The sequence below is a fragment of the Bufo bufo genome, chromosome 2 (assembly GCF_905171765.1).
Source record: "Bufo bufo chromosome 2, aBufBuf1.1, whole genome shotgun sequence".
NCBI classification, from domain to species: domain Eukaryota; kingdom Metazoa; phylum Chordata; class Amphibia; order Anura; family Bufonidae; genus Bufo; species Bufo bufo.
This window is the reverse complement of record NC_053390.1, coordinates 49,725,416-49,752,174: the sequence shown is the minus strand read 5'-3', so window position 1 is coordinate 49,752,174 and position 26,759 is coordinate 49,725,416. Positions and strand designations below refer to the sequence as shown.

Sequence of the window (26,759 nt, the reverse complement as noted above, 5' to 3'; positions counted from 1 at the left end):
TTGCCAGCTGCAGGCATGGCTGGCACTAAGGCCGTGGTCCATGAGAGGAGACAGTGTACCTGCAGCTCCCACAGCACAAAGCCTCCAAACCAGTGCCTGGTCAACAGCTCCACCTAAGGGCAACAGACAGCATTGCAGCGACGTCCTTTGTGATCTTTTGAGGATTATTGTATTGTATCTGTAGACACATATGGAATGCATGATATAACAGAAGTAGTGCAAACCAACTAACGATAAAGTCATCTAAAAAAATATCTGGTGCAACTATCTATCTATTATCTACAGGTGAAACTCGAAAAATTTGAATATTGTGCAAAAGTCCATTTATTTCAGTAATGCAACTTACAATTAGAATTTTGTGAAAAGGTTCAATATTCTCGGCTCAAAGTGTCAGACTCTAGTCAGCTAATGAATCCATACCCCCTGAGCAAAGGGGACCTCAAAAGTGAGACTTTGGGGTTTCATAAGCTGTAAGCCATAATCATCCGAATTATAACAAATAAAGGCTTGAAATATCTCGCTTTGCATGTAATGAGTCTATCTCATATGTTAGTTTCACCTTTTAAGTTGCATTACTGAAATAAATGAACTTTGCACAATATTCCAATTTTTCGAGTTTCACCTGTAACTATCTCATATCTATCTATTTATCTACTTATTGTATTTAGGCACAAGTATAGATGCAACCAGGCTAAGTGCATCATTTGGCAGCCATGCAGGAGGACCTATACCATGAACAAACCACTGACATGTCAGAAGTATTGATTGGTGGGGGTCCAGGTGCCGAGACCCCCACGATCTTTATAACAAAAGCAGAAGTGCCTTCTGTCCCTTCATCTCTGTTCTGCTCCACTCTCCTCGGCTTACATATTCAGAGAATATCTTTGGACTTTCTGTGAGTCTATACACATCAGCACCTACACCCGGCCCCCCACCCATCAAAACCAGTGACATGTCAGGGGCTGTTCACATCTTCCTTCTGCTGTACGTCAGGCAGATAAAAAACGTATAGACACATCCATAGACTATAATTGGGCAAATGTAGCTAAAAGGTCCATACTTTTGACTCCGTTTGTCACTGTTTAGGTCTCTGTACGTTTTTTTTTTTTTACAGGACAGAATAGAATAACATTCCTCGCTTTTCTGTCCTGCAAAAAAAAAAAAAAAAAAAACGCATAGAAACTTTTTTTTTTTCCATTGCAGTGAATGGGAGACGGATTTTAATGTAAGACGATACGTTTCCATCCACGTTTTTTATCCATATACTTCCTACTTCCTTTGATACACTTCAAATCTTTATTTGGGAAAAGAAAGGTTTTGCAAAAACATATGTTTTTTTGTTAAAAAACAGACCCAATTGTATTGAAACATATGCACATCCATCAAAAGTATACATAAAAAAAAAAAAAGGATAGATAACCACAACATTGTATACGTGTGTGTCCTTTTTTTTTTTACTGTATGTCTAAGGGAACTTTCACACTTGCGTTTTTCTTTTCCGGCACTGAGTTCCGTCCTAGGGGCTCAATACCGGAAAAGAACTGATCAGTTATATCCTAATGCATTCTGAATGGAGAGTAATCAGGATGTCTTCAGTTCAGTCATTTTGACTGATCAGGACGGAGATAATGCTGGATCCGTAATTTTTTTCCATAGGGATGTATTAGTGCCGGATCCGTCTATACCGTCTGCGCATGCGCAGACCGAAAAAAAGGTGAAAAATATAAATGCCGGATCCATTTTGCCGGATGACACCGGCGACGGAACTGCTTGCCGGATCACTCTGCCGCAAGTGTGAAAGTAGCCTAAACGTATCCGCTTGACGTACAGCAAAAACGAGATGTGAACAGGCCCTTACTATGACATGCCAGCAGGTTGTTCAAATGAACAACCTTGAAAGAGTGTAACATTTCAGATGTAGCAGAGCTGACTTTGATCTCTTTTGACTCACTTTGCCTGGGCATTTTGATAACTCTTTGAGTTCAAGCTGGTTTCCAGATTTATTGTATAATTGAAAAGTTTGGCATACTTTGCGTATCAATTCCTCACCATTTTAACATGTTTGCTTGCTGTCAGTGAATGAGAGAACTCTTGTTTACATCCAGAGGCAGTAATTCTGTCCATATAGCCGGTCCTGATCTCAGTAAGGCCTCTTTCACACGGGCGTTGCGGGAAAAGGTGCGGGTGCGTTGCGGGAACATGCACGATTTTTCCACGCGAGTGCAAAACATTGTAATGCGTTTTGCACTCGCGTGAGAAAAATCTTGCATGTTTGGTACCCAAACCCGAACTTCTTCACAGAAGTTCGGGCTTGGGATCAGTGTTCTGTAGATTGTATTATTTTCCCTTATAACATGGTTATAAGGGAAAATAATAGCATTCTGAATACAGAATGCATAGTACAATAGCGCTGAAGGGGTTCATTTTTTAAAATTTAACTCACCTTAATCCACTTGCTCGCGCAGCCCGGCTTCTCTTCTGTCTTCATCTTTGCTGTGTGCAGGAAAAGGACCTGTGGTGACCCCACTCCGGTCATCACATGGTCCGTCACATGATCTTTTACCATGGTGATAGATCATGTGATGACCGGAGTGACGTCACCACAGGTCCTTTTCCTGCACACAGCTAAGATGAAGACAGAAGAGAAGCCGGCTACGCGAGCAAGTGGATTAAGGTGAGTTAAATATTTTATATTTTTTTTTAACCCCTCCAGCGCTATTTTACTATGCATTCTGTATTCAGAATGCTATTATTTTCCCTTATAACCATGTTATAAGGGAAAATAATAATGATCGGGTCTCCATCCCGATCGTCTTCTAGCAACCATGCATGAAAATCGCATCGCATCCGCACTTGCTTGCGGATGCTTGTGATTTTCACGCAGCCCCATTCACTTCTATGGGGCCTGCGTTGCGTGAAAAACGCAGAATATAGAACATGCTGCGATTTTCACGCAACGCACAAGTGATGCGTGAAAATCACCACTCGTGTGCACAGCCCCATAGAAATGAATGGGTCAGGATTCAGTGCGGGTGCAATGCGTTCAACTCACGCATCGCATCCGCGCGGAATACTCGCCCGTGTGAAAGAGGCCTAAGGCCACTTTCACACTTGCGTTGTTGTATTCCGGTATTGAGATCCAGCAGAGGATCTCAATACTGGAAAAAAAAACGTTTCCGTTTAGTCCTCATGCATTCTGAATGGAAAGAGATCCGTTCAGGATGCATCAGGACGTCTTCCGTTCCAGCAGCATTCAGTTTTGTGACCGGACACAAAACAGCCGGAAGCTGTGGTTTTGTGCCTGGTCATAAAAACGAAAAACAAAAAACAAAAAAACGGATCTGGCACTGAAAACAATGTAAGTCAATTGCGACGGATCAGTTTTTTTTTTAGGAGCATAAAAAACGGAGCCGTCACCCATTGACTTCCAATGTATTTAGTCACGGATCCATTTTTTTCCGTTTTGATTTCACACAACCGCATCCTAAAGGAACGCATGCATCCTGATGTGCAAAATCAAAACGGATCCGTTTAATTCCGGTATTGAGATCCTCTGCCTGATCTCACTACCGGAATTAACAACGCAAGTGTGAACGTCGCCTAAGATGCGATGTAGTTGTATCCAGTCTAGAAATGCAATGTATTTAGTAGTTTGCAACAATGTATCAGTCAGGAGTCCAAGACGTTTACATAAACTACAGGATTTATTTGCCCAAGTGGGTTCAGTCACAAAATCAGCACTGCTACATCTGAATCTGATATATGCTCCATGCATGCAACCATTGATAATGTTGATGAGCTTGTGCAGCTGATCTCCAGCTCCAGAGGAGGCCAGCAGGTCTAGGTCTTTCAGGACCATGGAGAGCGACTGTATATAGTCTGTATATTAGAACATCGGATTTGCCATAAGCGTCTTCCCACCATACCCTGGGTTACATCTATTTTATATTCATGGACTAATCTCTTGTGTAATAGGACCAGCTTTGGTTGAGGAAATGTAAAATCCGCTTGGTGCAACTATATACTCATTGATTTGTATGCCGCTTACATTCAGAGGTAGCATGGTAAAATCTCTCATCTGGAAATGTAAAGTATTTCAAATAAATTTTAATAATTCTGCCTGCGATCTTAAAAGAATTCTCCACTTAATGCGATTGCCCAGCCAGGAGCTCAAGAATGATATAAGGATGATTACCTGCTATTTATTTTCATCAGAACCTGCTCCTCGGCTGCTTTTTAGCTGAGCTCTGTGAGGTCAAAGCTATGATCGGTGACTACAGCTTAGCCACAGTGCCTACAAGGAGTCAGAGGTGGTCTGCAACACACCCCCTCTGTCTCATTGGTCCAGGCTGCTGCTGGGTCCCTCACTCTCTGTCTCCTCTGATTTGCTGCTGTGTAGAAACACAAGCCCTCACCACAGGCTCACCAGGAAGCCAGGGCACGGATAGATGATTATAAAATACAAGTAACTAAGCCTCCGTTGAGAAAAAAAGACAGATTATCAGGCGTAAATAAGTTTCGGTAAGGAAGGACCTGAGGGTTGCTTTAAGAAATCTGCTTACTAAGGCAGAATGAGTGGAGGAATGTCCAGGCAAGGCTGCTGCCACGCTGGTTGCCTTGTCCCTGGTCTCAGCTCAGTGCCAGTCTGGTTGCCATAGTTACACATCCTAACAATTAAAGCCTTTCAATGGGTTGTCATGCGGTGTGTCCATAGCAACCAATCTGTCTCCTATGACTCCAAATTACCTTTGCCATAGGAAATTGCTGTTGACTGCTCATGCTCACTGCAGCGGCCACTACTGGGGAAATGTAGTATTGCATGTGACTTTTCCATTGAATAGTGGTACATGTAATAAGACGATCTGCGTCTGCAGGGTCACATAGCGGGTGTCCCTACTCCTAATAGAACATATGGAAAGGAGTTAAATCTTTGAGGGGAATACAACAGGAGTTGTCACCCCGTTTTTCCAAGCTACTCAATAGTAAGTAGCCCAGGGTTTATCACGGCCTAGGAAGATTTGCTGTTTGCCGCTGATAACCTCCCCCGGCCTGGGACCTAAATATATTGTTCAATTCTCCTGTTTTTCATTTTTTATTTTTTTTCAATGCAAGATGCACTTATCACGCGGGTTGGTTACGATTTGAGGTCGGGTCTCATAGTCCAGCACCTGATTAATAATTCACATCCAGCACGAAGCTCTCTGCCTCTGCCAGTCCGTAATACAATATGTTATAAATGTTGGCACGTTGACCGATTGGAAATAAATTATTCAAAATACCAAAGTCCCGGCCCCTCTCAGCAGATGTAGATTTGTCATTCACTTTATCACATCATTAATTTAGTTTCGAGGGATGCTGGCGGAGGAGAAGGAGGAGAGGTAATGAGTGACATAGCCGGCTTCATTCCGTCTCAGCTCAGCGCTGAAGCTCATTTATGCAGCAAATGAAAGGCGATGAAGTCATTAACGGAACTGGCTCGCTGGAACATTATCGAGCTTCTGAAGGATTTTCTTTTTTAGCCGGTGCTATTTGTTCACAAATTTATTGATTGGGATAGAAGTGTGTTTGATGAACTGGTGTGAATCTGCGGCAAATTTAAGTAGTGCTTGGGTAATTCTGCTAATAATGGACCACAGGCAGCATTCATTAAACCGAGTGAATAGGGAGCAATACAGAGAACGAAATAGGTACCATATAGGCTCCGCTTTTTCCATCCAGAACCCCTTTTTAGTCCACTTTGGACAATTCCTTTTAGTCTACACACTCCCCCTTGACAATAAATCGATAATAGATTGTCCTTTTGCTCAACATCCCGGCGATCAGCTGTAATCTATGGTAGAACCTGGCTTCAAGTATTCAGTTTCGCTACAGCACTGCCGCAGGGAAAGCGAGGTATTGCATGGTGTTCACTGAAATCAATGGGTTGTCTGTCAAATACAGGGGTCAGCAATCTTCGTCACTCCGGCTGTTGTGAAACTACAATTCCCAGCATGCTCCATTCATTTGTATGAGAGTTCTGAGAAGTGCAGAGCAAGCATTCATGCTGGGAGTTGTAGTTTTTACAAAGGCTGGAGTGCCGGAGGTTGCCTACAACTGGTCTAATTCATGGATCTCTGCCAGATCGAGTGCTGATCTTTGTAGCCCCCTGGTTTATAGGTGAGAGTCCTACATGGGTCACTCCTATATTAACTCACCATACCCTAATAGAGCATTTAAAATAGGTTTTCGAAAAAAGATAACCACTTCAAAGGGTTGTCTGGGTGTTTAGTATTGATGACCTATCCTCATGATATGATAGGTCACCAATAGCAGGTCGATAGGTGTCCGACTTCAGGCACCCCTGCCATTCAGCCGATCAGGTGAGCGCTGTAGCCTCCTCACAGCTTTCCAAGCACAGGGCCATCCATTGGATCGCGACTGTGCTTGTTATTGCAGCTCAGTCCCATTAGCTTGAATGGGACTGAGTTGCACCTAAGCCATGTGACTGATGAAGGTGACGTCACTGGCCTAGGAAGAGGCCTAAGCTCTCACCAGAGCTCCGCGACCTCTTCAGTCACCTGATCGTGGGGGTGTCGGGAGAGACTCCCACCAATCTGATATCGATGACCTATCCTGAGGATAGACCATCGGTATCAAAACTTCAGACAACCCCTCTAAAGGGGTTTTCCCATCGCAGGCAATCTGGTCATATCGCTACACCGAGAATAGAGAGTTGTGGAGGACGCACTGCGCATGCGCGGCTGCCCTCCATTCATTTCTATGGGGCCACAGAAAATACAGAGTGCTGGCTCGCCTATTTCCGTCAGCCCCATAGAAATGAATGGGAGCGGTGGCCGGACCGCTCCTACACTCCCATTCACTTCTATGGGGAGAGCTCTTGGTGGTGGGCGGACCCACCATCTTCCCCGCTCCTTTCTCGGTGCCGGTGCCGGACCCACACCTATAAGACAGAAAAGTAGCACTGGGCTCTTTTTTTTAGAAACGTAATTTAATCAATCACACTGGTTCAATGTATATAGTACAATAGTGCAAATTGGAATTGGGAAAGGGCCGTCGGGGAGTAAAGTGATGTCTGGGTCATTGACTATTTATTGAAGCATTTAGTATAATGATTAATTATGGGGGAGGGGGGAGCCACCATCTATGATAAAACAATAGAACCCATTCATCATGTCAGGGTCATTGGTGCTGGGTCAGTGGGTGATTTATACAGTAAATATATGATACTCTATCATCAGAGAAGAGGATTTTTTTTTGTTTAATTGCATAGCTTTTACAATTTACCCTTATACCGTTAGTGAATTTAGAGACAACTGAGATTTTCTTTTTTTTCCCAATTTCTTTGGGATTTTCCAGCACTATAGCAGACCTCACAGAGTGGCTGACCCATGGTGGAGATTTTACTTGCCTGGTTCCTGCTGTTGGGTCCGGTCTCGGTCTCTCCCCGGCTGGCTCTTCAACATCCGGTTGACGAGGCGGCAGGTGACCGCTTTGGCAAATTGCTGTTTGCAGTGGCAACTTGCTCCCTTTGCGCCATGTGAGAGCCAGCTGGGGAGAGATAGAGACCGAATCCAGCTTCGGGGACCAGGTAGGTATCGTCTTCACTGCTGTGAGGTCTGCTATAGGGTTGGAGAACCCCTTTTAATTGCAATATTAACTTAACTTCAGGCTACACTTTAAAGGGCTTGTCCAAGATTTTGTTATTGATGGCGGCCTGTCCTCAAGATAGACCATCGATATGAGATTGGTGGGGGTCTTACTCCCCGCACCCCAGCTGATAATTTTTTTCGGTGTAGCTCTGGTACCTGAAGTCGGCAATGAAGCGAATACTGGAATAACCAGCTCCATCCTCTCGACAATGGATGGAGATGTGTAGTTCCTGCACAGACTTCCGGCGCTGGAGCTAATGGGAACAGAACGATCAGCTGGGTGTCGGACCATTGTTGATCAGATATTGATGGCCTATCCTGAGGATCGGCCATCAATATTAAAATCCTAGAAGCCCCTTTTAAGTATTTACCTTACTGTAAGGATCTAGTAAGATGAAAGCCTACTTGGGCATCCACCTTGTCATTGTGGGCTGGTGCTGGTTCTTTATTGGGATCAATAAGGTTCCGTCAGCCAAGATCTGTCATAAAAGATCTGACTGCGATTAATCTGTCATGAAAGGTTGATTGTGATATAAAAGTTGCTATATATATTAGAGGAAATTCAGCGTGTGATTTCTGGGGGATCATCATATAAATAATGTCCCAACTCCCAACCCCAGGGGCAAATGTCGGAAGAAAGAAGGATCGTGAATGTTGGATTTTCTTTGCTTCCACCAGAACGTCCCCTTGTCCTCTCCATACACATGTACATGTGCAGAACCTCTGGTGAAGGTTTATCTACTAGGAAACCAACATGGCCATTACCTCTTTCCCCTGACATCTGCTACAGGCAGTGAAATCGAATGTTTGGTCCGTTAAGCCAACATTCATCTAATGTGTATGACCACCCTAAGGCTACTTTCACACTAGCGTTTTTGCTGGATCCGGCAGGGTTCAGCAAAAACGCTTCCGTTACTGATAATACAACCACCTGCATCCGTTATGAACGGATCCGGTTGTATTATCTTTAACATTGCCAAGACGGATCCGTCATGAACTCCATTGAAAGTTAATGGAGAACGGATCCGTTTTCTATTGTGTCAGATTGTGTCAGAGAAAACGGATCCGTCACCATTGACTTGCATTAGGGGTCATGCCGGTTCCGTCTTGCCCTACGCATTCCAGGACGGAACGGAATACATTTTGGTGCATTCCGTTCTGTTCGGTTCAGTTTTGTCCCCATTGACAATGAATGGGGACAAAACTGAAGCTTTTTTTTACGGTATTGAGCCCCTATGACGGATCTCTATACCGTAAAACTAAAACACTAGTGTGAAAGTAGCCTTACAGAGGCAGGATCTGGTTGGTCTAGCAGAATTCATCTGGTGATTGGCCCTTGACATGGTGCTGAGACTTCCGCTGTTAGAGGGGAAGAAAGAGCTGCTTCATTCACAGTGTAGTTGTCACACCCTGTGAGATTGGCAATTTTACTTGGTTCTGTAAGCCGTAAAGATCAGATAAAGACTGTGAGAGCTGCAGGACTATGGAAATCTCTCTGGATGTGGTCAGGTTTTCGGAAAACATGATCTCAGTAGTTATGTGTATTACATTGCTTAGATTTATGTAACTGATCCAGAGATTTCTGAGGACTTTCATACTGTCTTAGGAAGGATTATTTTTCTTTTGACGCGAGGATGACTTTTTCTTTTTTTTCTAAATAATAATTTTTTTAAAAATTGCAAATATGTAAAATTGGGTTTGGGATGCTCGTGGATGGAGCAAGATGGGCCTAAAAATGTCCTGAAATATTAGCAGATAGGATCGTATTAGATCGCACTGTTGTTGCCCTGTCTCAAAATGTGGGGCCCCATAGGAGACCCCTATGAAATTGGCTTTGGGCCTCTTCCCTTACATTAGTCTTTTTTATACCTTCTACTAGAGATTTCATATTTAGAAATTCATTCACAGTTCGTTTGGTGGTAAAAGGTGGATTGCGTTATGGATTCCGTTACCACGTCCTCTCCTGCATAACGTAAACGGGACGGATCTGTTTTGCAGCCCATAGACTTCTGTTATAATGGAATGCCTCTAAAGGCATTCCCTCATAGAATTGCGTTATGGTCCGTGGTAACTTAATCCATAACGCTATTCACTCTTTAACCAACAAGCGAAGTGTGAGCGAATTTCTAAAATTCGCTCATCTCTACCTTCTACACTCTAAACATACATTCAGGGGAACCGGCTTTCCGTAGAAAGCGTACGTGAGCAAGCTCATGATGGGGATTTGTTACTGAGCCCCAATGGGCAAAATCTAGGAACCAGTTTAAAAAAGATCCTGTTGTCAACTGGCAAATTTCCCGATGCGTTGTCAGGCCCTAATGTATAGAAAGTATGATAGGAAGGTATGTTTTTTGCAAAATCCAATTGTCCTTGTTGGGTTGGTTGTGCATGAAATCCCACAATTACCGTATAAATGGTCACATGTTCTATCAACCGCGTAATAGCCCACCCCACCCCCATTCTGATTGACGGTTGCTCAATAATGTAAACGCTTGCATGTTTTATTTTAGCCCACAAGAATGGTTCCGCTCAATATCCTGATGGCTCTCATGGTTTAGATACCCTCCCCCCCACACATCACGTCCTCTGCAGCCGGCAGAATATTGCTGTAATTTAGCAATCAGATTAGCTTAATTACTCCTCACTTTTACACAATGGCGGCTATCTAATTGTAATTCCTGCACTGGAATCAATTCAGTTAAAGCTATTTTTTTGTGGTCGAGGCAGAACTCTCTGCAGATATTGCAGATGTATTCAAGCTTTGATCTGGTGAACTGCTGAAAAATATATGGGAATATTCCTGCAGGCTCTATGTAGGTGGATCGGTTTTGTTGCATGCTTCTGCGGCAGTTTTGCGTAAATTGCTCAAGAAATAAAACGGATTAGGTGCTAGGAAATATGAGTTGTCCAATTTTTTGCAGCTTTTTTTTTTTAGTTTTGTTTGTTTCTAGGACTAGGAACAGTAAACATAGACAAGAGGTCATCTTGCCCCCATGGGCCGACACCCTACTCGACATCTTCCTGAAACAAGCAGTGTTGTCGGAATTCTGTGGAGAACTCCGGAGTCATTTTCATGCCTATCTGCTCCATATTTGCTTGCAATGAAGAGGGTAGGGTTAGCTAAAGGGAAGGCTTAGCAATCTGTTTGTCCTATTGCAGACAGGACAGAGAGAGGAGGCTCCTGCTGCAACCAGAGGAGGAGGAGAGGGGACATGGCTGATCTCCTGGGACATCTTCTTTCTACATTTCTCAGTTAGTAATGTAGTATGAGGGGAAATAACATCAAAGGAAAGGAGGAGATGAAGGGAGGAAATGCAGTGTAATTCTTATTTTTGTGCATTTTCTTTGCTTAGTGTTCTTTTAGTATTTTCTTCCATTGGAAAATCAACCTGAATTGCACAAACCTGTATGTACAGGGTCCTAGAAGTAAAGCATATGATCACCATTTTGCAATTTTTATGTAGAAGTAAATCTGCATTAAATTTACAATAAGCTAATATCACAGTGAAAATATTGTATTATTTATCCTGTACTGATCTCAGTTACATCCTGTATTATACTCCAGAGCTGCACTCACTATTCTGCTGGTGGAGTCACCGTGTACATACATTACATTACTTATCCTGTACTGATCCTGAGTTACATCCTGTATTATACTCCAGAGCTGCACTCACTATTCTGCTGGTGGAGTCACTGTGTACATGCATTACATTACTTATGTTGTAATGATTCGAGTGATAACCTAAATAATATTCTAGTGAGTGCAGCTCCTGGGTATATTATATTATATAATTCAGTATCAGTAGTGGATAAGTAATGTAATGTATGTACACAGTGACTCCACCAGCAGAATAATGAGTTCAGCTATGGAGTATAATACAGGATATAACTCAGGATCAGTACAGGATAAGTAATGTAGTGTATGTACACAGTGACTACACCATCAGAATAGTGAGTGCAGCTCTGGAGTAAAATACAGGATGTAACTCAGGATCAGTACAGGATAAGTAATGTTATGTATGTACAAAGCGACTCCACCAGCAGAATAGTGAGTGCAGCTCTGGAGTATAATACAGGATGTAACTCAGGATCAGTACAGGATAAGTAATGTATGTACACAGTGACTGCACCAGCAGAATAGTGAGTGCAGCTCTGGAGTATAATATAGGATGTAACTCAGGATCAGTACAGGATAAGTAATGTGATGTATGTACACAGTGACTGCACCAGCAGAATAGTGAGTGCAGCTCTGGAGTATAATACAGGATGTAACTCAGGATCAGTACAGGATAAGTAATGTAATGTATGTACACAGTGACTGCACCAGCAGAATAGTGAGTGCAGCTCTGGAGTATAATACAGGATGTAACTCAGGATCAGTACAGGCTAAGTAATGTATGTACACAGTGACTGCACCAGCAGAATAGTGAGTGCAGCTCTGGAGTATAATATAGGATGTAACTCAGGATCAGTACAGGTTAAGTAATGTAATGTATGTACACAGTGACTCCACCATCAGAATAGTGAGTGCAGCTCTGGAGTATAATACAGGATGTAACTCAGGATCAGTACAGAATAAGTAATGTATGCACACAGTGACTGCACCAGCAGAATAGTGAGTGCAGCTCTGGAGTATAATATAGGATGTAACTCAGGATCAGTACAGGATAAGTAATGTAATGTCTGTACACAGTGACTCCACCATCAGAATAGTGAGTACAGCTCTGGAGTATAATACAGGATGTAACTCAGGATCAGTACAGGATAAGTAATGTAATGTATGTACACAGTGACTGCACCAGCAGAATAGTGAGTGCAGCTCTGGAGTATAATACAGGATGTAACTCAGGATCAGTACAGGATAAGTAATGTAATGTATGTACACAGTGACTCCACCAGCAGAATAGTGAACGCAGCTTTGGAGTATAATACAGGATGTAACTCAGGATCAGTACAGGATAAGTAATGTATGTACACAGTGACTGCACCAGCAGAATAGTGAGTGCAGCTCTGGAGTATAATACAGGATGTAACTCAGGATCAGTACAGGATAAGTAATGTAATGTATGTGCACAGTGACAGGAAGGCATGGCCTCCTTCGCATTTACTACAGCGCAAGATGGGGCCCTGTTCTTCAGATAGGGACGAGTCCCAGATATCCTGTGGATATGTCATAGATGTCCTGATGGTAATACCCCTGTAAGGTTCGAAGTGTGAACGACATGAGGTTATGTGGGGATGTGTGGCGCAGTGTGCAGGGCTCCGCAGTAATACACGTGCCATAGCCAGCCATGACAATGTGTTTGTTTGCATCCTCAGTCAAATAGCTTCTTGTTACATAATGGTTTTGTACACAGTGGACTACTTAACCTGATTTATATTGATCTCAATTGCTCTGGGTTATGCATACTTAATTCAGAGAGGTAATCAAATCGAGTTTAAGGCCCAGTTTTACAGATCATACCAACATACAAATCCACATGGCTTCCCTAATGAAATGATACCACACAGAAAGGCGCGCCATCGTTCCCTCGCTCACGGTATCCATTGCAGGGCTATGTCTTTCTCTATTGTGTAAAATGCTGCTGACCCAGCACTTTCTGCACGGGTTGGGGGAGGGGTATCACGTGTTTTCTTGTACACACGCTAAGCACATTGCTATGTTATCACTCACACGAAAACCGAAGAAGCCTCCGTCTTGCAGTCTATAAAGGCTCGAGACGTTTTGATTAATTACCTATTACGGTAACCAAGCAAAATGCTTCACTGACGATCGTTCCAGAATTCATGCATTTACAGTCCCCCCCTCCCCTGCCAGAGGAGGCGGATGGAAGCAGATAATCCATAGGAGATATTATTGGAATGCTGGCATCGGCATATACGCCATATCTGCCGGATACGTGTATATGGAAAGACGTATAAAATAACCTGGGTGTTGCTGGTTCTTGGATCTTTGTAGAGTGTAAATTTCTAATGATATAGTATAGTATAGCATAAAGTAATATAGTATAGCACATCATAGCATCAAGTAGGATACTGTAGCATAATATGATATCATCTGGTATAGCGCTGCATAGCGTAATGACGTAATATAGTACAGCATCACATAATGTAATACAATCTACATTATATAGTGTACCAGAGCATAATATAATATAGTATAAAGCATTGCATAATGTAGTATACTATATCATGGCCATATATAGTATATCATAGCATAGTATAATATAACATAGTATTTCATAATGTAATGCAATGCAGTATATGATGTGACTACTATATATAGTATACCATAGCATAGTATCATATAGTATTAAGTACTGCATAATGTAATATAATGTAGTATACTATATCATGGCCATTTATAGTCTACCATAGTCTAATGTAAGAAATCATAGCATAATATAGTATAGCATAGAACAACATGGTATAATATATGATATAATATAGGATAGGATGATATAATATAAATCACAGCATAGTACTAGATATAGCAATATAGTGTAGCATAATACTATGTAGTACTGTATAACATAAAATAATATAGCATAATATATTGAAAAGTTAGGCTTTCTGGGCTACAGATACTGGTGACCTATCGCCAGGATAGGTCACCAGTATCAGATCTGTGGGGCTCTGACATCGGGCACCCTCATTAATCAGCTGTTTCGAGCTGCCGCGGCGCTGGAAACTAAACAATGTAAAGAGCGGGAGCAAGAAGCTCCCTACACTGCTCCAGTGCTGATGGCCGCCCAAAATAGCTGATTAGAGGGGATGTCGGACCCCCACTTAGGGTGGCCACTTGCAAAACCCCAAAAAGGAAGACATCACACCCCGAAAAGGAGGACATCGTACCGGGGACAGTGGCGCACAATAGTTCAATACTACAGCGTGCACAATACTACATTATACAGATACTATTATGAACAGAATGTAAACATTCTACCAGCATGGTCCATATAACTGTATACACGAAGATGTATAACTTATACCGGCTGTACATATATAATTATATACAGGAGATGCCCAGGTTATACCAGCATGGTCCATATAACTGTATACACGAAGATGTATAACTTATACCGGCTGTACATATATAATTATATACAGGAGATACCCAGGTTATACCAGCATGCTCCATATCACTATATACAAGAAGATGTATAACTTATACCAGCTGTACATATATAATTATATACAGGAGATACCCAGGTTATACCAGCATGCTCCGTATCACTATATACATGAAGATGTATAACTTATACCAGCTGTACATATATAATTATATACAGGAGATACCCAGGTTATACCAGCATGCTCCATATCACTATATACAAGAAGATGTATAACTTATACCGGCTGTACATATATAATTATATACAGGAGATACCCAGGTTATACCAGCATGCTCCATATCACTATATACAAGAAGATGTATAACTTATACCAGCTGTACATATATAATTATATACAGGAGATACCCAGGTTATACCAGCATGCTCCGTATCACTATATACATGAAGATGTATAACTTATACCAGCTGTACATATATAATTATATACAGGAGATACCCAGGTTATACCAGCATGCTCCATATCACTATATACAAGAAGATGTATAACTTATACCGGCTGTACATATATAATTATATACAGGAGATACCTAGGTTATACCAGCATGGTCCATATCACTATATACAAGAAGATGTATAACCTATACCAGCTGTACATATATAATTATATACAGGAGATGCCCAGGTTATACCAGCATGCTCCATATAACTGTATACACGAAGATGTATAACTTATACCAGCTGTACATATATAATTATATACAGGAGATGCCCAGGTTATACCAGCATGCTCCATATCACTGTATACAAGAAGATGTATAAGTTATACCAGCTGTACATATATAATTATATACAGGAGATACCCAGGTTATACCAGCATGCTCCATATCACTATATACAAGAAGATGTATAACTTATACCGGCTGTACATATATAATTATATACAGGAGATGCCCAGGTTATACCAGCATGGTCCATATAACTGTATACACGAAGATGTATAACTTATACCAGCTGTACATATATAATTATATACAGGAGATGCCCAGGTTATACCAGTATGCTCCATATCACTATATACAAGAAGATGTATAACTTATACTAGCTGTACATATATAATTATATACAGGAGATGCCCAGGTTATACCAGCATGCTCCATATCACTATATACAAGAAGATGTATAACTTATACCGGCTGTACATATATAATTATATACAGGAGATCCCCAGGTTATACCAGCATGGTCCATATCACTATATACATGAAGATGTATAACTTATACCAGCTGTACATATATAATTATATACAGGAGATGCCCAGGTTATACCAGCATGGTCCATGTCACTATATAGAAGAAGATGTATAACTTATACCAGCTGTACATATATAATTATATACAGGAGATGCCCAGGTTATACCAGCATGCTCCATATCACTATATACATGAAGATGTATAACTTATACCAGCTGTACATATATAATTATATACAGGAGATGCCCAGGTTATACCAGCATGGTCCATATAACTGTATACACGAAGATGTATAACTTATACCAGCTGTACATATATAATTATATACAGGAGATGCCCAGGTTATACCAGCATGCTCCATATCACTATAAACATGAAGATGTATAACTTATACCAGCTGTACATATATAATTATATACAGGAGATGCCCAGGTTATACCAGCGTGCTCCATATAACTATATACATAAAGATGTATAACTTATACCAGCTGTACATATATAATTATATACAGGAGATACCCAGGTTATACCAGAATGCCCCATATCACTATATGCAAGAAGATGTGTAAGGGTACTTTCACACTAGCGTTAAAGTTTTCCGGTATTGCGTTCCATCCTAGAGGCTCAATACAGGAAAAAAAACGCTTCAGTTTTGTCCTAATGTATTCTGAATGGAAAGCATTCCGTTCAGGATGCATCAGGATGTCTTCAGTTCAGTCACTTTTACAGTATTTGGCCGGAGAAAATACCGCTGCATGCTGCGGTATTTTCTCCGGCCAAAATTCCGGAACACTTGCTGGAGATGCCCAGGTTATACCAGCATGGTCCATATCACTGTATACACGAAGATGTATAACTTATACCAGCTGTACAGATTTAATGATATATACAGGAGATACCCAGGTTATATCAGCTGTACATTTATAATTTTATACAGTAAATACCCAGGTTATACCAGCATGCTCCATATTACCATATACAAGAAGATGTATAACTTATACCGGCTGTACATATATAATTATATACAGGAGATACCCAGGTTATACCAGCATGCTCCATATCACTATATACATGAAGATGTATAAGTTATACCAGCTGTACATATATAATTATATACAGGAGATACCCAGGTTATACCAGCATGCTCCATATCACTATATACATGAAGATGTATAAGTTATACCAGCTGTACATATATAATTATATACAGGAGATACCCAGGTTATACCAGCATGCTCCATATCACTATATACATGAAGATGTATAACTTATACCAGCTGTACATATATAATTATATACAGGAGATGCCCAGGTTATACTAGCATGCTCCGTATCACTATATTCAAGAATATGTTACACGGTATAACGTCTTCTTGTATATAGTGATATGGACCATGCTGGTATAACCTGGGTATCTTCTGTATATAATTGTATATGTACAGCTGGTATAAGTTATACATCTTCTGGTACCAGAAGAGGACAGATGTATAACTTATACCAGCTCATATACATAATCATATGCAGAAGATACCAAGGCCAGATGGTAACTAGTAGTAATACTTGGGCCTAATTCCTAGTGTCTGTGTGGGTTGGCTGCTGTGCTGGCTCAGGCTGAATAGACTTGCTGAAGGCAGCCTGAATGCTGGAGGCAAGCTGGGTTCAGTGTGGGCTGGAGGCAGGCTGGGCTCAGTGTGGGCTGGAGGCAGGCTGGGCTCAGTGTGGGCTGGAGGCAGGCTGGGCTCAGTGTGGGCTGGAGGCAGGCTGGGCTCAGTGTGGGCTGGAGGCAGGATGGGCTCAGTGTGGGCTGGAGGCAGGCTGGGTTCAGTGTGGGCTGGAGGCAGGCTGGGCTCAGTGTGGGCTGGAGGCAGGCTGGGCTCAGTGTGTGTTAGTTGCAGTATTCAGGTGAATGGAGTTGAACTGCAATCCCAAACACAGCCTACAGACAAGAGAGGCGCTGTTTCTGGAAGGAAGAAGCCATATTTTTTTGTAACCTCATAAGTAACCCTTTTGTATTTTTTAGATGGATTTTGTATTTTTTTTAAAAAGAGGACTACAGGATTAACCTGAATATTTTCATGTTTTTGTGCAAATACCCAAAGGTTACCAAATCAGCGGTGAGAAATCCTTTTACTGCAGGGATGAGTGACCTGCAGGGGCCTTGCGCAGTCATAGTATGTGTGCACGTCTCACAGGTATGACAGCTATGCTACGCTTTCACAGTATTTTAGAGAGATGTAATAAACTGACCCCTGCAGCCTTGAGAGCATTTGCACCACAACAGAGCGCATAGTGATTTATTAATAGTAATGGGCATGCATGGGAGGGCTCTTCCTGGAAGCCGCACACAATTATTAACGACTTTCTTTATATATGTCCGTTAGCAAACATGGTGCGACCTTTCCACCCGCTCTCAGTACTTTAACCGTCATCTTACAGCCATTAATCAATTTGGTCAACTGTAGAGTGCGCGCCATCCTTCATCTCAAGTCAAATGAGGTGATAGATCAAGGCAGACGAGGCCCTGGCCTGACAATGCTGGCGAAGGAATCTCTTCAGGATCCGTTTTTTATTTTTAATAATAAAAATATTGATTGTAAATTAGCAGTTATTGCTCCCTGTTATCAGCCATTTCAACAAAAAGTCTTCTATAGAAAGTCACAAACGTTGTCAACCCTCATAATCACTACTTTATCTAAAGTCCTGAGACAGTATATAGTCTACTAGGACATCACCATGTAAGGATTTAGTATATGCAAAGCCATGAAGACGAGGATACACCCCCCAAAACTGCTATATCTATATGTTCAAAAGGGGGAGGAATACTTTTCCTATGCTGCTTACGATACTGTCCATGATCCTTCTGCAGAAGATCCTTCCTCCGTCTTTTCTTGAGTGTGTTGTGCAGCTTAGGAGCCTTCTTCGTACAGCCTATACATTGAGCTCAATAATAACACAGTATACAGTGAGCTCCCCCTAGTGGTGGTTGCAGGTAGTCTAAATGCTCATGCACATAGCAAATACATGGGCATGGAGCCTGAACGATGACACACTAAATCTATAGGGACTGTATTACGGACCAGTAGGCACTCAGTGTCTCACTATATAGTAAGGTGACCAGATTTTAGTTTTCAAAAAGGAGGACACTTAGGGCAGGAAGCGATCATTTATAATAACGTCTGCCTGGCCAGACATTTTTAGTAACTCATAATTCCCAGCCAGAAATTTTATTTTGGTCCCAGAAAGAGGACTTGTCCTGGAAAAAGAGGACATATGGTCACCCTACTATATAGTACCTCCGTGAGGCACCAGGGTGAACACCTCTGTAAAATGATAATCAGTGCTGCATGTCATGTTTAAAATCGGGGACACATCGAGGTACAGTATTGGCCTATAACACGCTATGGGTGCCATATACCAAGTCAAAATTGGGGGCAAGGAAATCAGGCTCCAGGAACGCCCCAAAATGCCCAGGAACACCTCCAAAGCTCTCACTTTTGGGAGTGGTTTATAAGCCCCGACCAGTTTGCAGGATTGTTCAGCAGAACTGTTGGTAAAGTATTTGTAATTCTAAAGCCTGAGAGTTTTTGGTGAAAAATTGGCTTAAAGGGCATCTCCATGAAAGGCATTTTGGGGGATATTCCTGGAAGGAACTTAAAATGTCCTCCAATTTGGATTCAGATTTTGCAGTTGATACAAAGTATGTATACAGATATTGTTATTATCATATTAATAAAGGGGTTTCCTGTTTGTGGTCCTGCCGCTTTTGCTCTGCTGCCCCTTGTCGGCTGCTTCTGGACCAGAAGTGGCTTGATCCTATGAGCACTGCGACCAATCACTGGCCTCAGCAGGAACGGGACCAAGCCACTTTCAGGGAGCAGAAGCGGGCAGAAATGGGGCAGCGACGCGGGAATGGTGGGACTGTGGATGGGTACCTTTTTTTTATTGGCCACAGGTTATGACCATTGGTGTTGTCGGATCCTAGGCTGGACCACCCCTTTAATGTATGGATACACATACAGATACCCCTCCAGAGCATGCATACTTGTTTTAGTGGAGCGTAGATGGTGGGAGTAGGAACCAGTCGAACATCTTTTGAATTTTTATTTCACACGATTATCGCCACCAGCTACCAGTGCCCAGAATTTACAGATTTCCACAAGCCTTGATCTAGAATGTCAATTACTATGTCATATATTCACATCAATACACATTTTAATGCTATTTCTTTTCTTTCCATATTTATACTTGATGTTACTGCGCAGCTCCAGAATTCTCCAGTTTCATGAAATCCTGTAAGTCCTTGTTCTTATACTACCAGGCTTTTGTGTTATGTTTTGTATTGGACATGGCCGCCATTATTCTGCCTTTCCAAACTTGCAGGTCTGTTGTTTGGTGGTGGCTCCGTTTGCAGATGAGCTGCCTGTCAGCGCTGACGTAGCCTCTTAACCGCTAGGCTCGGGCAAGGTGACAAACTGAGACTGTCACAGCTGGAGGTTTGCAACTTTTGTAAACCAAAAAACTGGCGTAGGGGACTGACAAATGACCCCCGGTGTGTCTTACTACTAGCGTTTTCTTTGTGGCGTTTTTCCCCTGAAGAAAAGGTGATGTCAAAATGCCCGGAAAAACGCCAGAGTTTAAAGAAGTAAGAAAGACAAAAAAGCCACCTAATGAGCAGAAACGCCAGGAGCAAAAAAAAATGCTTGTGTGCCCTGCGATTCATATTTCCCACATCTGGAGCTGGCGTTCTTAGCACATAAAATGCTGCTAAAAGACGCTGGAGCAAAAAACGTAGCTAAAAACGCAAAAGTGCAGAAAATTCCACCAAACACTTATATTTCATACCAGTCCAATAGTGCCATTCTCTGCCGCACCGTAATACTGTCTTTTGTGAATACATCGTTTATGTCCCTATAGTGGCTGCAATTATGGGGCATCACCCAGCACCTAATACTTATATAGGAGACCAAGGTGAAAAAAAAGGGAGAACTTAAGATTGTTTATATTTCTTGGTCTTTTTAATTTTTTATTTTTGTGGGGTTGGGGAGAGGTCCTTTAGTTGTCCACATATACTGTGCTATATACCAAATTGTGGCCATATTGTTATCCTCAGTAAGTGTCGGCAGTTAGAGATTCTCATTTTACTACAAAGTTCAGCTTTTAAGGACATAAAAGAGTCCATTAGTCATTGGATCTCTTTGGTCTATATATATGCCTGCTTTATATAATGTATACTTCTAGCATGAGAGATCCACTAACAGCCATAAAGAGCATTTCTAAGAGACTGAAAGCTCTGCCTTCCCCCTATTCCAACTGAATTACCGAAATGCCTGATAAAAATAAACTGGTGTAGTCCAGCAAAGCAGTAAAAGCAGGATTATGCGCCAGTCTGCTTATTTCAATATGCGTTGTGTTGAAAATTTGAAATTTGGATGGCTTTGTTCACCATTCCAGACAATTTTTCATTGCACCAATGGTACTGCAATTAAAAAAATGAAGCAACTTTGCAAGTAGGCTTAATTAAAAATCTTTCATGTATACAGCTCCCATGCATATCTATGAGTCTCTATGGTTACAGACTACAAACAAGCACTGTGTAGTCAGATCCTGCAGTCATGTGTTACTTCACTGCCTCTGCTTCCACTTCTTACTAAGTCACAGAAAGTAGAAGGCAGATGGAAGAGAGTAACGCATGACTACAGGTTTGTTTGTAGTCTGTAACCATTGAGACCTAGGCCAGCATAGCAGCTGTATACACAACATAGTAGGAGATTTGAATCAAGAGGATCAAGGCTTTATATAGGAAAGATAACAAGATCTGATACTAAAATTGTCACTAAAACAACCCTATATCCCACATATATCATGGTCACCACACCAGTAAACCGTATACTGGGGTGTCCAGCATAATCTGCTTCCATTATGTCCGTATTCAAGTATCATATATACCTGCAAAGCTCCCAAAGGAAAAGAAAAACAATTTTCACAAGACCCACCATGACTAGGCTTCCAAAATACCCTGAATATGATCAGTGGTCCATCTGTAGTAGCTTATGGTTGGCCAGTCCATGGGGAGGTGAAAGAATTGAACTCGTGGGCATTTGAGCCTTCCGACTTCTCCACCGATGGCTTATTGTGCAAAATTATTGTCCCTAGTGAACCAGTGGTATGTTGTTTGTCCTGCTGTCCTAGTGGTTGTTTGGTTAGCTCTTGTGTCTTGTGAGCTGTTGCAAGCCATTTATCTACTTAACTGCTGAGCAGCCTTTGGTGAAAATTTGTCCCATGCCGAAACAAAACATATTTTTTGTAGTGTCATAGAAGGTGATATATATCGTGTATGGTGTGTGCGCTTGTTATAATATATGCACTGTGCAATAAAGCTGTGTGAAACATAAAGAGAAAACAACTTTTATTTTTTGTAGTCAAAGGGAGAACACAATTAAAATACTCCAAAGGGAGAGCTTGATTAGAGTTATTCAAGTGAAATATATGTAGATTGTTGTCCATATACCTTGATATCAATGATGGAAGTCCCTGAAGTCAATGATGTGGTGTAGGGGACATCGGTTTAGTTAAGATCCTAAGAACCCTTGGAGGGCAACAAAAGCAATCATTTGAGGCACAAAAACCCAAAAATACTCATGATCAAAATTTTGATTTATTGGTAACTTTTTATGGTTAGATCTATGCATGTACTTTTTGTGAGAAGATGCACATCTTTGATCCAGTAGGGAAGGTGGTATGGTGGGCTATCCTATGACTACTAATTATTCTCCTGCTCCAGAAACAATTCTGTATTGTTTTTCACTTGTTCGAGAGGTTAGGTCTTGTAATTTACTCTGTATTTCAATATAATATTTGAGCGGAGAACTCTGGGATTGGTTTTAGCTCTACAAGATCACAGCTCTAAATTTTGACCTGGGGTGGATTACAAATTTGTGTGCTCATTTATATAAACCCAAGTTCGGTATACTCCAGAATTCTACTAAATGGAGTTGTCCAGCTTTTTTATTTTTAAGGATTGGACTGGCTTACAAATTAAAAAAATAATAATACCTCACTTACCCCCCAGTGTTCTGATTTCAATGCTTCTTGGCTAACCCACTGGTCTCTACTTCCTGGTCCCTCTCGACACAGGAAATGTAACCACTCAGCCAATCAATGGGCTCAATGACCCTCCCAAGTTATTGGCTGAGTGATTAAATTTCCTGTGTCTTGAGTGGAGAGGGACCAAGACGTATAGACTGGCAGGGGATCAGTAAATTTTGCCAAAAATTCTTATTATTCTAAGGTCACAATATTCTGTAGTATTGCCACAGTGCAGCTTTAGTCAACCCAGTCATTAATGTAAGATTAATACTTTGACTTTTTTTTTTCTCATTCTCAAAGCATGTAAACGCAAAGAGCAAGAACCGAACAAAGACAGAAACAACTCACAGAAGAAATCCCGCCTAGTTTTCACAGACCTCCAACGAAGAACACTTTTTGCCATCTTTAAAGAAAACAAGCGCCCGTCCAAAGAAATGCAAATCACTATTTCCCAGCAGTTGGGCTTGGAACTCACTACAGTCAGTAACTTCTTCATGAACGCCAGGAGGCGGAGTCTGGAAAAATGGCAGGACGATTTAAGTACAGGGGGAAGTTCATCAAACTCCAGCACTTGTACCAAAGCATGAGGGGGATAATAGCTTCTTAGTGGGCACAACTCAACTCTAACCAAAAAAAAAGAGAGAAAAAAAAGGATATATATAATATATTTTTGTTGTTATTGGTGGGGCCATTCACTGGTGACAATCTGTGTATTTATAAAAAAAATTCTACTGGGCTCAAGCAGGAAAAAAACTAAAAGTTCACATGGGATTCCTGTGTTGTGATTAGCAACCCTCATCTGCCATTGGGAACTATGGAAGTGGTAAGGACAGTCCATCGGGTCAGCAAACTAATTCTCGACATCTTCCAAGCAGTTAACATCTTGACATTTAATGGAAACCCCAAATAACACTCAAGTCATTACAACTTGTCACAGGCTCATCAGACCATGGCACTGGGTTTAAACATGTAAGCCAGCAAAACACAATATCGCCTTCCATCCAAGTCTGTCCATAGCACAAGAGTTCTACAAAATATCTCCTCTAACTCTTCTTACACAAAGGCCATAATTGAGCACAATGTCAAAAATCCAAAGACTCATTTTTATGCTTTTTCTTTACTTTCATGTTTTTTTATTTAAGTTTTTGTCTTAGGTTTTATTTATTAAGGTCTATTTTACAGCCATATTACTTTCAGCCAGTTCTCTCAAACCACACAAGTACAATTGTGAAAGTACAGTGTTAAGCACAAAAGGACATTCCTTTATAGAGATCCAAGAAATAATAGCCAGCTCTAGTTTAATTTCCTAACTACATAATCTTAAATAATCCTTTACATGATTCATTCATATTATGATACAATAGTTACTCAGGAGACATCTTAACTGCACAGCAGATTGCCAGACATTTTTTAAATTTCTTATATTACAATTATTAATAATATTATCCTTTTTATTTAGTTTTGCTTTCCACAATTTTAGGATTTTATTTTAGTTATGTTTATGTCTATTTCATGGGGATAGTTATTTGACAAAAATATCTATTTCAATTTTTTTTTTTTAATACTTACATTTTGTCAGGTCAACAATGCCGTGTTTAATGTATCTATTTAATTTCATCCTATCTGGAGAAGAAGATACCGCACACACCAAAGAACCAAAAACATGACTAACCAAAGAAAAAGTAAAACAAAATGTTTTACAGCCTAAACTTACTGTGATTACTTCAAAAAACCAGATAGCTTACAACCCTCCAGTATATGTTTTTGTCTGTTTTTTTTTTCTTTTTGGAAGTTTACAGAAAACCAAAAATGTACAATGTCTCTGTGGACACGCAGCCCATGCTGTTTGATAGACGTTCTTCAAAACCAAATCCAAAGTCAATGTTTTGCGTTGATGTTTTACCAGTGGATGGCCCTCTCCTTGAAAACTCGAGTCTGTGTTCCAAAGCAAAAGCCAAAGGCTATAATTATCCTTTAAAGACACTTGAGACTGTTTTTTTAAATGTACTACTTAATCGAAACCAAAGAAACTTTTTTTCTGCACCTAATTCTTCTGAAACAAAACTGTTCCAATGAAAGAAAGGAAGCACGTCAGGAAAAGTATCAACACACTGTGTTTTGGATAGACATCTTACACACCTTAGGAAGCAGATCTTTGAAATAGGGTTTACAAGGGTTGAAAGGAAAAATGCGACCGGATAAAAAATCTACAATATGTGCTCGCTGCTTCATTTAACAACTTAGTCCTCTTAAAGTTGAAGATTGTCTTTATTTTGTGCCTATGCAGTTTTCTCAAAGAACAAGGAATTGACCGACATGAACCTCAACAGCTGCAATACCAAAGATGAGTTCTCACAACTTTTTGTTTTCAGTTCATAATTGCCTTCTTGCATGGCTAAATGGCTTCAGGTGCCACTAGTAAGCTTTGTTAGGGGTAATTTTGTCTTCTTGAACAAAGAAATGAAAATGGTTTGTTCCTCACTATACACTGTATGTTTCCACTTGGAATAACTCATGACCACACATTTTGGGGCCTAAGATGTTGGGATAATTGTTTAAGACTGGAAAACAAAAAACTTTTATAACCACAATGATGGCAGCCATTTTGTGACTAGGCTGATGATGCATTTACCAATCCTTGGGGTAAAGCCCACCTGGTCACGACTTTCTGACCATTGTATTGGCCAAGGACTGTTTAGCCTACAAAATGGCTGCCCCATGATTTACCAATTCCCAATATTGTGATTTCAGCACCGAAAATGACATCTACCTGATAGACTTTTTAATCCAAAATTTTCAAAAATGATCTTCCAAAATTATTTTGCAAGGGTCTTATTAATCAAACATGTTTTATAATTTACAAAAGCTCTGGTGGAAACTATGACTCGTTGAAATGTTAACCTGAATAGGTCATATTTTTTAGCTAAAGAAATATTTTTGTTGGTTGAATTTTTTTTTCCATATTCTATATTAATATAATAGATTTTTTGTTTTTTTAATTTATTTCCCATACCAAATATATTTCTATTGGATGTCACAGCTGGAAAAAAACAAGATGTCACAGTTTTACAAAACACAGCTTAGTTGCCAGCTAAGTTGCCAATGCTTTAAGGAACACTCCAGGAAAAGCTGTGTTATGCCTAGTGCATGGCCTGAGGAGGCGGGGCACTACTCAGACCATCAAAAAACACCAAAGACAGAACAATGCTCAACCCCTTTAGGCCCTGCATTAGATTATATTGTTTTTTCCTGGAACGTTCCTTTAACCATGAGCTGAGAACCCTCAAGATATGCAAGTATCCCAGCATCTTATGCAAAGCCTGGCAGTTAATATCATGGGCACAGCCAAGATGAGTTCAACTTTCAAGAAATCTTGAGTATTGTTCAATTATCCATGAAAGAACAAAGGGATGTGTTTGTTTCATATGGTTGAATAGCTTTATTAAAATCTCTTTTTTTTTGTTACAAAAGCTAAATCCAAAGACAAACCCCAAAAAAACATTAAAACTCGCTCGTATCATAGAGATCTACAATCCTTTCTGCATTACAGACAAGGCATTTGGGACTGGAAAAGACCCTATGTCAGATAAAAAAAAAATTGCTTGTCACAAAAATTTAGGTTGTGAAACTAATTTAACAGTTACATTGGCTTGTATTTATTTATTATAATTGATGTAATATTTAATTATTTATAAAT

General features: G+C 40.7%; 1 protein-coding gene and 1 long non-coding RNA gene across 2 annotated transcripts in view; one reads left to right on the top strand and one right to left on the bottom strand.

Annotated features, from left to right (window-relative positions):
* LOC120991312 overlaps nucleotides 1-6,059 on the bottom strand; it is an 18,954-nt gene extending 12,895 nt beyond the window's left edge. The window contains exon 1 of the long non-coding RNA XR_005776622.1: nucleotides 5,939-6,059. This is a non-coding gene — a long non-coding RNA (uncharacterized LOC120991312). The remainder of the gene's footprint in view (nucleotides 1-5,938) is intronic.
* The window catches only part of ONECUT2 (one cut homeobox 2), a 37,559-nt gene extending 13,910 nt beyond the window's left edge, over nucleotides 1-23,649 (top strand). Inside the window, exon 2 of the mRNA XM_040420150.1 lies at nucleotides 23,363-23,649. Within this exon, the coding sequence (XP_040276084.1) occupies nucleotides 23,363-23,649 (287 nt within the window). The remainder of the gene's footprint in view (nucleotides 1-23,362) is intronic.
* The last annotated feature ends 3,110 nt before the right edge of the window (nucleotides 23,650-26,759 follow it).